This window comes from Chiloscyllium punctatum, chromosome 10 (genome assembly GCF_047496795.1).
Source record: "Chiloscyllium punctatum isolate Juve2018m chromosome 10, sChiPun1.3, whole genome shotgun sequence".
NCBI classification, from domain to species: Eukaryota; Metazoa; Chordata; class Chondrichthyes; order Orectolobiformes; family Hemiscylliidae; genus Chiloscyllium; species Chiloscyllium punctatum.
In genome coordinates, this window is record NC_092748.1 from 34,426,559 (window position 1) to 34,438,984 (window position 12,426).

At 37.7% G+C, this 12,426-nt stretch overlaps 1 protein-coding gene across 2 annotated transcripts in view; it reads left to right on the forward strand.

Annotated features, from left to right (window-relative positions):
* Window positions 1–12,426, forward strand: part of vps16 (VPS16 core subunit of CORVET and HOPS complexes) — a 45,355-nt gene that overhangs the window by 13,725 nt on the left and 19,204 nt on the right. The window contains exons 11-16 of one of the 2 annotated variants that reach the window (XM_072578880.1): window positions 1,430–1,506; window positions 2,523–2,654; window positions 4,902–5,029; window positions 8,190–8,225; window positions 8,566–8,674; window positions 10,710–10,844. In XM_072578880.1, the coding sequence (XP_072434981.1) occupies window positions 1,430–1,506; window positions 2,523–2,654; window positions 4,902–5,029; window positions 8,190–8,225; window positions 8,566–8,674; window positions 10,710–10,844 (617 nt within the window). The remainder of the gene's footprint in view (window positions 1–1,429; window positions 1,507–2,522; window positions 2,655–4,901; window positions 5,030–8,189; window positions 8,226–8,565; window positions 8,675–10,709; window positions 10,845–12,426) is intronic. The other variant, XM_072578881.1, reaches the window with a different exon arrangement.

The following is a 12,426-nucleotide window of genomic DNA, read 5'->3' on the forward strand; positions in this document are numbered from 1 at the left end:
TCGATTCCAGCCTCTGGCGATTTTGTGTAGAGTTTGCGCATTCTCCCCATGTCTGCCTGGGTTTTCTCTGGGTGCTCCGGTTTCCTCCCACAGTCCAAAGATGTGCAGTTCAGGTGGATTGCCTATAGTGCATTAGTCAGAGGGAAATGGGTCTGGGTGGGTTACTCTTTAGAGGGTCGGTGTGGACTTGTTGGGCCAAAGGGCCTGTTCCTACCCTGTAGGAAATCTACCCTTAAAGTGGTGGTATTAGATATTTGTACTCTAACTTTGCAAGTGTACTATTTGTAATCCTGGAACGTTCTAATAGAAACAAAATACTGGAAAAATGCAACTTCTGGAGAGCAGTAAGATGTAAAAAAAATGTTTTGAGTAATGTACGTTCTTCGTTTGGAACGCTATTCAAATTTTATCTCTCCGATTCTTCCAGACCTAATTTGTATTTCTAGCATTTTCTGTTATTTCAAAACATAATTTATGTCTCTATCTTAAGCTTCTAAATTATCCTTGGTACCCCATGTGTAATTAAATTTACACTGTAATTGGTGTAAAGATTACCAGACAAGACTCTGGCAATGTCACTTTCTGGAGGGTCATTTCCAGTCTAAGCACACTATGACTCTTTTCCATGCCATCATTACCTCAAAACTTGGTTATTCCAATGAAGTCATGGCTTTTCTCCCATTTTTATCCTTAGTAAATTTGAGGTGTTCAAAAGCTCTTTTGCCTGTGCCATACCCCGCACAAGTCCCACATCATCTCTGTGCTTGCTGACCCACATTTTCATCCAGTCATACAAGGTCTTAATTCCAAAATTCCCATTCTTGGTGTCCTTCCCTTTTTGTGTACTATCCTCTGATATGAGTTATATTTTCCTCCCAACTCTGGTCTCTTGAGCATTCCAAATTGCTCCACCATTAGTGGTTGTGTCATCTGTTGTCTATGTCTCAAACTTTGGATAACTTTCCCTTCACCTGTTTGCCCCTCTATGTTGCTTTTTTCTTTAAGGTCCATCTTAAACCCTACTTTGACCAAGCCTTTGGTCATCTGCTCTGATGTTTCTTTATTGACTTGATGTTATATATTGTTTTATAAGACCCCTGTGAAGCAGGGAAGGACATTATGATAATGATGCTATGTAAGTATAAATTATTGCTGATACTATGGCTTACTAGCAACTTCAAAAGTGTGAGCCAATCTGTTGCTAGGTTATGTTGGGCAAAGTAGGCAGTATATTTCATAAGCAACTCATCAGAAATGCCCTTTCTTTAAAAAAAATCACATGGTTTGAAACATTTCAGAGCAGATATTCATGCTTCTAGAATTAGGTAACCATTTTAACTTGGGGTGCTGGCATCTCTTTAAATATCATTTGGTGATAGATACATGATTCTACTAACCTCTTGTGATTGAATTTTGGCTTTGCATTTAGCTGCTTGTCAAGATATTTTCAAAATTGCCTCAATGGCACCTGGTGCACTTCTGCTGGAAGCTCATAAAGAGTATGAGGTATGTTGTCCTGTTGTCTCTACTTTTACATATAGAATAATTGCTCAATAATCAAAACTGTCTATTTTGACAGATCAAAGTTAAAGAAACAATGAGGATTTGATGCATGAATGTTTTATCTTTCACTGTAAACTTCAAGGAATCCAGAACTCCCCTGTCATATCCCATAATAGACCAATCCCTTTTATCCCCATCACCCTAATCTTGATGAATGATTGCTTTTAAAGTGTTCACTTTTGCTTAAATACTCCATGAACTCACCCCTTCTATCTCTAAAATTTCCTCTTTCATCCTCCACTCCACCATTTGCCTCCAATCGAGTTGGCCGCATGCTCAGGAATTCCATTTCCAGGTGTTCATGTGTGTTGAGCAGGGCTGTCTACTCTTTGCTAGGACTCCACCAGAATTGCAAATTGATTTCCCAAACCTGTTGCTCAGTAAGTAAATAAGGGCCACCCAAACCTCAATTCAGCAACAATATTTCTGAAACATTCCCTAGATTTAGTCTCCACAGCACAGGCAAATGCATGCTCTGTATCTATGCCAAGGCTGGCGCTTTCTGCTGTAATTTTATTTTTTTGCATCCTTTTGTATGCCTCCTGTTCAGAATGCAGGCAGAGGGGGTGGTTTAGAAATCTTAATGCTGAACTGACTTAAATGATATGTACCTTTTTGAGAAGTGCCCCAAACACTGAACCCATGTTCTTTGTGCGATTTCTCTATTTGGTTCAGCTCAGTCTGTGCCAGATGGTTTTTACTTGTGAAGTGAAATAAAGATCAGCTATGTCTGAAGCTCCATTTTAAGAATTGGCACCAAACCTGAATCCTTGGAGCTGGTTTGAGAGATCAGGATTATGAAATAATGTCCTTGAATTAATGGGGTTTGACACTTCTTTGGAGGAAAAAAGTTGCATTTTTATTTACATCTTGCTGGAATTAACTTGTGAAAAAATGTTTGGAGAGAATGTCATTTTTTTGTCTGTTAAATTAAATGTAATCCTAATTTTTATTCATAGAAAGAGAGTCAGAAGGCAGATGAGTATTTACGAGAGATCAAAGAGCAAAACCTTTTGTTTGAAGCTGTGCAGCAGTGTATTGAGGCAGCAGGCAATGAATATGAACCTGAGATGCAGAAGTCTCTGCTGAGGGTAAGAATGGAATAATACACATCTTGCAGATATACTAAAAGGAAATCAAATAACTCAATCAATTTGGTTAACCATGATATGCCTTGAAAAATATTTGCTGGCTTTACTTTATCAATTCACATTTGTTCAAGTAACTTAATTTTACCCTGGAAGTTTGTATCTAAAAGTCTCCTCACCGCTGTGGGTCAAGCTGACTGACCTGCAGAGGTTGAGTTTATTCTTGCAACAATATTACTTTTTTTGAACAATGTAGAATAGACTATCCTTTATTGTTGCATCCACTCCGGTACAGGAGTACAGTGAAAAGTTTTTACAATAGCTGCCTCTAATGGCGCCATCTTAGACACAAGTACCTAGGTACAAATCTTGGATACAAAAGAGGACTAAACGGAAAAGTAGTAGCATTGCTTAGTGTTTTTTAAAAAAAAGTTAGAAGCAAGATAGTTATAACATAGCTAAAGGATTGATACTACAGTCCAGTAATGAATTTCAGATCAACATTACATTGCAGCAGCTGAGTGAGCACATGATATGACCTCCCGTCCCAGGCCCCAGTCTCGCTGTACTCAAAGCCTCCAGTCTGCTCCGTCAGACACTTAGCTACACCAAGGTAAGTTGTGCTGCTCTGGGACTCACTTTTCCTCTCGTGGATCTCCAGGACTCGTTTCCCCTCACGCTAATCAGGGGGACATGCTTCCTCTTGTGCTGTTCCGGGACAGTGTATAATATTTCTAATTCTCCAGTCTTTGGGCATTACCCTGTATCCAAACGGAATTGGAAGACTATGACTAATACTTCATAATTTCCGCCTTTGCTTTCCGTATTATTCTAGGATGAACCTCATCCATCTTGGTAACTTATCAACTTGTAAAAGTGTAGCCTTCCCAATGCCACCTTTTCATCAGTTTTTAATGCACAGGTTTTGCAAGTAATCCTATAAATGATTTAGGTGGAAATATGTGACTGAATAAGGGGAAATTTTCATTCTTGTTTTTAAAGCTCAAATCATCCAGCCTTAGTAGACTTTCCAAATTTACATATGAAACCTTTGAAGTTAGGCAATTGTGAACTTTTGGTTCTACTTTAATAAGATTAACAGTATTCTTGAAGCAATGCATGTTTTGTTCTCATAAAGTTTTGAATCAAGCATGGAATTTTAATTTCTGATGTGCAAATTAATAACTATGAACTTATTTATTATCAACATTATTGAACTGAAGGTAACAGTAGAAAGCAGGTTAGAGTGTTCTCAGATCCTAAGGGTTCCATATGGATTTTGGGTTTCTGTGAGCCTGTCATTTGACTTCTGTCTTTTATGAACATGGTCTTTTATATATTAAATGGAAAGATTTCAGCAGTAATCACGGTCCTTACTTTGCTTTGGGCAGCTGGCATCCTTTCTGAAGTTAACTCATGACATGGTTCATTATTTTTAAAGACTGCAAAGAAATATGTAAATTTGCAGAAAGTCACGCAAATGCGAGGTAGTGAAAACTATTGGAATAAAGCATTTCTCTGATCAATGAATGAACTCGTTAAGATGATTATAAGATGTCAAACCAGAAATTTCACTGGTAACATAAATTCCAAAATTCTTTTGGATTATGTCATTGATTTGCTTAAGCGTGCAGCCACTTGAATTTTTTTTCACAACTATATATGCATTGTAGTTTAAAGGGCTACCTGTGCTTGGCTTGTGTGGTAACTTTTGAGTTGCTTGGCGGGTGCAGAGTTTAACGGGGACTTGGGTTCCATGTTCCATTCCTATTTCATGTCTAGTTCCTTTTACATGAATGACAAGTAACATACTCCGGTGAATTTCAATATCCATAAATTGACAGCTACTGTAGAGATACTCACGTAAGTTAAACTCTGCCAAAATTCATCAATTACATTCACAAATTAAGGATAGTTATTTTGAATAAAGTACCATAGGTAGTTATAATTGGGTACATCAGTAAGAAATTAGCACTTGAGTAGGAGAATATTGATAAGGGTATAATAAAGTTAATAATTTATTTTCATGCCTTAGAAAATAATGTCATCATGTTATGTGGATAGTGGCATCAATTTAGGATTATCCAACAAAGAGTATTGTTTCAAAATATTTTTCTTCTGTGGCCCTGAGGTGGTTGAAATTTCAGAAGCCTTTCATATTTATTTCTTTAATCTCAAAATGAGAGGTGTTAAATTTAAGTTAAAGTGTGCAATATATACTGAGCTTGGTGCTGTTTACTTTGTTCACAGGCAGCCTCTTTTGGAAAATGCTTCATCAGCAACTTTCCACCAGATACATTTGTGAAGATGGCCCGCGATCTACGTGTATTGAATGCAATGCGAGACTATATTGTTGGCATTCCTCTTACTTATCCCCAGTATCCTTGTATGTGATCTATGACTGGAGTGGTTTAGTCGCACAATGATTTTAATGAAACATGTGGCATTTTTGGATCTGCATATGTTTTAACAAAAGATTGTTATTTCGTTTCCAGTTATTTATTTAATTAGATATGTTATAGTCTGAAAATTCACAAGCAGAAATTTAAAAATTCGACAGAGAGGACCCACCATCAGTGGTTAACTAAAGTTATTAAGAAAAATATCAGATTCTAGGAAAACACCATTATTTGCATAATGGTGAATGGCAAATTAGGTGATAGGTCAGAATATTAAAAACAGAGAATAACTAAAATCTCAATCTGGATGAAGAAATTAAAAGCATGATAGGAATGTAGCTACAAATATAAAAACAATAGCAAGAGTTTCTACAGATACTTGAGAAAACCAGTAAGTAATGAGAGTGTTGGACCTTTTAGAAAATGGAAATGGGGAGTTAATAATAGATAATAAGGAAGTAGAGGATAAAATGAGCAAATATTTTGCTTCTGTCTTCACTGTAAAGGATACAATGCAATAATAGCTGTAAATCAGGTGAAACGGAGAAGAAGAAACTTAGTGAATCTAAAATCACCAGAGAAGTGGTACCAAGCAAACTTATGGACCTGTAGGCTGACCAATTTCTGGTTTCAGATGGACTGCACTCTAGGGTTTTAAAAGCGATGGGTAATGGGGTGGAACACCAAATTTTCATTATCTGTAGGATAGGGGCATGAATTTCCCGCAAATAACAGAAAGGCAGACACCACTACTATGTAACTCTCCTGTCTACTGTGATGGACCAAATGATCAGACCAGATGAGTCTGAGAAAAATAAAAGATCGGATCTGAGCCTGCCCTCATGAGTTTGCAGATCCACCAGTAGCGAATCTGCAATTAACAAGGACTCAATGTAAATGCATAAGTGTTTATTTTCTAAAATTCCCCAGGTTCAGGAAAGGTTCCATCAGACTGTGAAGTAGGAAATATAACTCCTCAATTCAAAAAGGGAGGGAGGCAGAAAACAAGATATAAGTTCATTGTCACATGTACTCACATGGATATAGTGAAAAGTTTGCAAAGTTGCCACTTACAGCCTCATTTTAGGTACAGAGATACCGAGGTACACGTTCTTCGGAATAAATTAGAAAAATAAAGAAATAAAGTTCAGATTTACAGTTCTTACAAACAGTGAAGTGGAGGCAGCAGTCCAAGCCAGGGTATCAAAGGTTATTAGGGGTAGCTGGGAATGTGCAAAACAAATAATCTTATTAAATCACAGCGTAGTCTCAAGGGGTTGAAGTCTATCTTTGCTTCTATTTTGTAAGTTTGTAAATATATGTATTATCTGTCAATTTTCATTCGTTATCATTCCTACTAGAATTTTTATTCCTTATTTAGAATAGAAGTTCAAAGTTTGTGAGAAGATTTGTAGCTCGGGTGCTCGTTGTGGTTCTGTTCACAGAATTTGTGTTGCAGACGTTTCGTCCCCTATCTAGGTGACATCCTCAGTGCTTGGGAGCCTCCTGTGAAGCGCTTCTGTGTTGTTCCCTCCGGCATTGATAGTGGTTTGTCTCTGCCACTTCCGGTTGTCAGTTCCAGCTGTCCGCTGCAGTGGCCGTATATTGGGTCCAGGTCGATGTGTTTGTTGATAGAATCTGTGGATGAGTGCCATGCTTCTAGGAATTCCCTGGCTGTTCTCACTGCAGCGGACAGCTGGAACTGACAACTGGAAGCGGCAGAGACAAAGCACTATAAATGCCGGAGGAAACATCACAGAAGCGCTTTGCAGGAGGCTCCCAAGCACTGAGGATGTCACCTAGACAGGGGACGAAATGTCTGCAACGCAAATTCCCAGCTTGGCAATTAGAATAGAAGTTATTTTCAAGATGGAATCAAAAATTCAAAGTTAAATTTTGAATTATAAGAGGTTATAGAGCAGTCTTGTCGCTGTAATAGCAACATTTACTGTTTTCATTTGCAGGTCTTAGCCTTTCATGCCAGTCTTGATTGTCATTTGATGTTGTTTCCCTTTGGTAGGTAAAGTCTGCAAGCTGCTGAGCTAATTGATATGTATTGAGTTTGTTTTTGGGTGAAGACCTGACCGTTCAGGATGTCTAGGACCCAAGCTTCTATACGCTGATCACCATCATGAGGCTGATGGTCTGGGAGAATGTAATGTTCCAAAGCATCTAGTCTTACCATTAGGAGGAAGTATACTATAAGTGATATCAGCAAGGATAATAAAAAAGCAAAGCATCCAGTTGAACAAAATTTGTAAGAAATTTATATTTTGATGAGCTCACGATATAGAGCTGTTATAAAGCAAAATTTACATTTCATGGATTTCCATCACTTGAGTATGTGTTTGGAAGATTGTGATTGATTTAATTGACCTTTTAAATGAGCAATTGAAGAAAGCTGTCATTTCATCCTCTAGATTAGGTCATAGCATTGAAATTATTTGTGTTTTCTTCGTTTAACAGTAGTAATGAGACATCAGAATTGTTGATGTGGGCTGACAGCATTAATATTTTGAGGTTTTTGGTATTTTGCCAGTTATTATGAAGAACAGCAATAGGAGAATATTGGATTATGCTAATTTAATAACGAAGCGAAAAATATTGTTCATGTGATTCTATATTTGGGAAGCACTTGCTGATCAGTCATGAGTTCTCTAATGGCTATGCTATTAGACAATTTAAGATAATCAGTTGATTTTGTAATGTACCCATTTATAAGTGACATGCATTCATAAGCATATCTAAAAAACATGAGTCAGAGTTCTTATTCTTCATGGCAACATCTCAGCCAGTTAGTGTTGACTTGCCAATTATTCATCACTCCGGTAGAATAAATTGTTGTGATTATTTTAAAGTTTGCTTTCTTGCATTTCTCTTAAGTGCATGATGAACAGTTTAGTAACATGTCTCACTTTTCAACAGGATGTAACTGTGGAATATCTCTGATTTTGGAATTTTGTGAAGGGGTGTTATCTGTTACATTTGGTTCTCTTTTGTTTCATCTATCGATCTTTAATATGTGCTAAACTCATGGTATTTAATATAATTTGTTCAGAGCCTCTTGTTTTGGGTGAGTTTTATAAATTAAAGCTGGTAAGAATATTTTTTTCAAATTTTCCTCAACTTATCATTTTAGATATAAACAGCTCACTATTGAAATTCTAATAGACAGGTATCTTGAAAAGTACTCAACATGTTTATATTTAGAATGATTTGCTTCAAAAGTGCAGTGAGCCTGTTTGCTGTAAGGAAATAGTGGCTGATTAATTTTAATCACAGCTTTCTTCAGATTTGCTGCTGAGCTGGCTGTTCAATGTATAACAATACATTGGAATAAAATTATTATACTTTACAAATGTTTTCGCAGAGATATAGCTAACCAAAGTCATATCATATAGTTGAATACAGTTCTACATTTGACCACTTTGTAGCATATGATATTTCTGTAATTATCAACATGTTATTAGGGAATGGTATGGTTTCAGTCCAATTTATTTTTTTCCTTTCCTCAGATTAATTTTGCGTAGATTGTACCCTCTTGCAATAAGGATTTGTAAATACATGAAAATATCAGAATTGCAGGGAGCAAGTCGGATCTTGGCTCACTGGGCCTGTTATAAGGTAACTGGTACAACCTTGTTTCTCTCCTCAGGAATAGGTGATCAGAAATCTCCTTTATCTTTACACTTCATTGAAATTAAATACTGAGTTGAAAATGTGTTGCTGGAAAAGCGCAGCAGGTCAGGCAGCATCCAAGGAACAGGAGAATCGACGTTTCGGTCATAAGCCCTTCTTCAGGAATCTTTCCTGAAGAAGGGCTTATGCCCGAAACGTCGATTCTCCTGTTCCTTGGATGCTGCCTGACCTGCGCTTTTCTAGCAACACATTTTCAGCTCTGATCTTCAGCATCTGCAGTCCTCACTTTCTCCATTGAAATTAAATATCTCTATTATTTATGGTCATGCAGCTTTCAACAGCTTGCTAAGCCTGCACTGGTCATTTTAAAGAGTCGGTTGGTAGTGCAGAACTTGAGTATACCTGAAAAGTACAAATTTTGTTAAAGCTGAATGTCTTGCACTCCTTAGGATAATTCACAAGAATACCAATTCAAGGGGAAAACCCATACTTATACTGTGTGAGAGGAGAGTGCTAATTATCAAGTGGAGGCATTGTCATGGAGAATGTACCGTTCATGCTGACAGTTAACTATCAGGCTTGATTGATATTGCCCTGAGAAATGAATCAGCACAAAACTGTCACCTATCATGTTGAGTTGAATCAGTTGTGTTCTTTTTATCTGTAATGAAGAGGGCCCTGAATATTCAGTGCATAATGTAGTATATGAATTTCACTGCTGGTGTGATGCCAGACATGTAGGTTGTTTGTCCAATTGGCTGATCATATCAAACAGCATATCTTTTGGCTGTTCACAACAAGCTAGGTACTGCCAATACCTAAGCAACTCGCTTCCAAGACCTTTAACACAGTGTCCAACATTAAATTCAATTCTACAGTTGGACAACATATGCTGGATAATCCTGAGTGGGTGAAAGATTATGCTGACAACCAATTTAGGATTGTCAGTTGGGCTTACAATGTGGTGCGCTTGCATATAACGGAAGCTACATGTATTAACGCTCAGAGCCCTGCACTTTGCAGACAGAAATAACATGCACGTGCATACTGTGTCTGATTCAACTCATCAAACTGTTGGCTGGTGGTTCATTTCTCAGCAATGGTCTGACCGATCAAAGTCAATCAACCTGATATAAAATTTAAACACAGTTTGTACCTGTCAGTCAGCATTAAGGGGTGAATAACAATACCTCCATCAATCAGAGTAAGCTTACCAAAGTCATCAAAATATTATTGACCTATGGTATTTTATATCTGAGACCCAAACTTTAAGCAACAGAACATTTTTGACATCCAAGAGCCAGGACTGCAGTTACATTTCCCCTGTGCAACCTAGTGAATAGTTATCAAAAAGGTGACTACCTAATGGTATTGATGGGCTATTAACCCAGGTATCTAGGTAATGTTCTAAGAACTTGGGTTCAAGTATCATTACAACAGATGGTGAAATTTTAATTCTGTAAAATGTGTCCGTCATGAAGAGGTCCCTATTTGTCCAAGAGGCTGTGTTATACCTGCCTATACCTGCTGCATTCTCAACTGACTCTCCCTTTCCCCAGTGGAAAGCTTTGCTGGATTATTTCACATTTCTCTCAGGCACATTACCTATACTTTTGCATTTCGCTAGTTCCCACACTTGAGAGCAGAAGTGGCACCCACTACCTCTTCTGCAATCAGAAAGAAGGAAAACTTCACTCCATCTTCACTCCATCATGGGATGGGTCTGAAGTAGTCACGGAGCTGAAACGTTCGCTTTGCTTTTCTCCACAAATGCTGCTTGACTTGCTTAGATTATACAGGCTTTTTCAAGTTTGTTTCTAATTGTTAGAATGTAAATATTCAGAGTAATTTTAATTCTTTAGTGAACGTCCCAACAGTCCTGAACATATACATTATTCGGAAACAACTTTGCTAATTAGTCTCTTTGCCATGTGCTGCAATGGACACATAACTTGGAAGGGATTTGTGTAAGCATTGCCCTTCAATGAGCAATTGCCCTCTATCCATCTTTAATCCACAGGTTCAGCAGAAGGACGAGCCTGATGACAGCATTGCTCGTGCAATCAACCACAAACTTGGGGACACTCCTGGTATTTCCTATTCTGAAATTGCTGCTAAGGCTTATGAATGTGGTAGAATAGAGCTAGCGATCAAGGTGAATGCAATTCAATCTTTTCTCTAACTTCGTTATAATTCCCTATTTTAAAACTGTTAGCTATTCACTGCATATCTTGCAAAGCACCTTGTAGTAAGGAATTCTGCAAAATTCTGACAGACAGGCAGACTGACTACTAAATTTAGCACTTTATCAATAGATGGGACATGTTTATAGATAGTTACTGATCTGATAACCCTCGAAGTAAGACCATAGCAAAGAAGTAGGGTATTCGGCTCATCAAGTCTGATCTGCAATTCAGTGAGATCACAGCTGATCTGATAACCCTCAATTCCATTTGCTTTCCCTTGATTTTCTTATTCATTAAAAATCTATCTCAGCCTTGAATATATTTAATGACATGGTTTCTATATTCTCTCAGTGTAAAAAATTTTCAAATCCACTATCCAATAAGAGAAAAAAATTCTCCTCATCACCAAATGGGCAACTCCTTAACCTAAGATCATGCCATCTGGACCTACTCTGTCCCTCAAAAGAAAACAATTTCTCAGTAACTACCTTGTCAAGCCCCTGAAGAATCTTATGTTTCAGTAGATCTACTGAACTCTATTGGTCAATGTATTCAACCTTCTTCATAAGAAATTCCCTCCATTCCTGGGATCAACCTTGTGAACTTTCTCTGTGCTGCTTTCAATACCAGTATATGAATCCTTGAGTAAAGGACCCAAAACTGTTCATAGTATTCTATGATTTGGAGATGCCGGTGTTGGACTGGGGTGTACAAAGTTTAAAAATCACACAGCACCAGGTTATAGCCCAACAGGTTTAATTGGAAGTACACTAGCTTTCGGAGCGATGCTCCTTCATCAGGTGATTGTGGAGGGCTCGATCGTAACACAGAATTTACAGCAAAAATTTACAGTGTGATGTAACTGAAATTATACATTGAAAAATTGATTGTCTGTTAAGCCTTTCATCTGTTAGAATACAGTGTAGTTTCACTTCTTTCATGTGTAAATCATAAAACCTTTTTTAAAAGTTGCATTCTCGGGTTAGCTGCTAGACAATATGTTGAAGGTGTTAGCCCCCTGTGTTCTCTGACTATGCCATGATGTTTAGATTGATTCTAATCTAAAAAGTGCGATAACAGAGTTTTACATAAATTCATGCAGTTTTTGAGCAAAGTACAATGTAATTCTACAAGTACAAATTCACCCCACAAAATATATGTGTGCATGTTGGTCTTTGTCTGTGTATGTCTGTCTGTCTGGGGTGGGGGTTGAGAGTGTGTGTGTGTGTGTGTTATAGACACACACACTCACATGCAACCCCTCACAGACTTAAGACACTCTGCACTCACTACACACATACACACACACACACTTTCTCACACTCACAACCCCCACCCCAGACAGACACTCACACACAGACAGACAAAGACCCACATGCACACATATATTTTGTGGGGTGAATTTGTACTTGCAGAGTTACATTGCACTTTGCTCAAAAACTGCATGCATTCATGTAGAACTCTGAGCTCAAAAACTGCATGAATTTATGTAAAACTCTGTTATCTCACTTTTTAGATTAGAATCAATCTAAACATCGTGGCATAGACAGA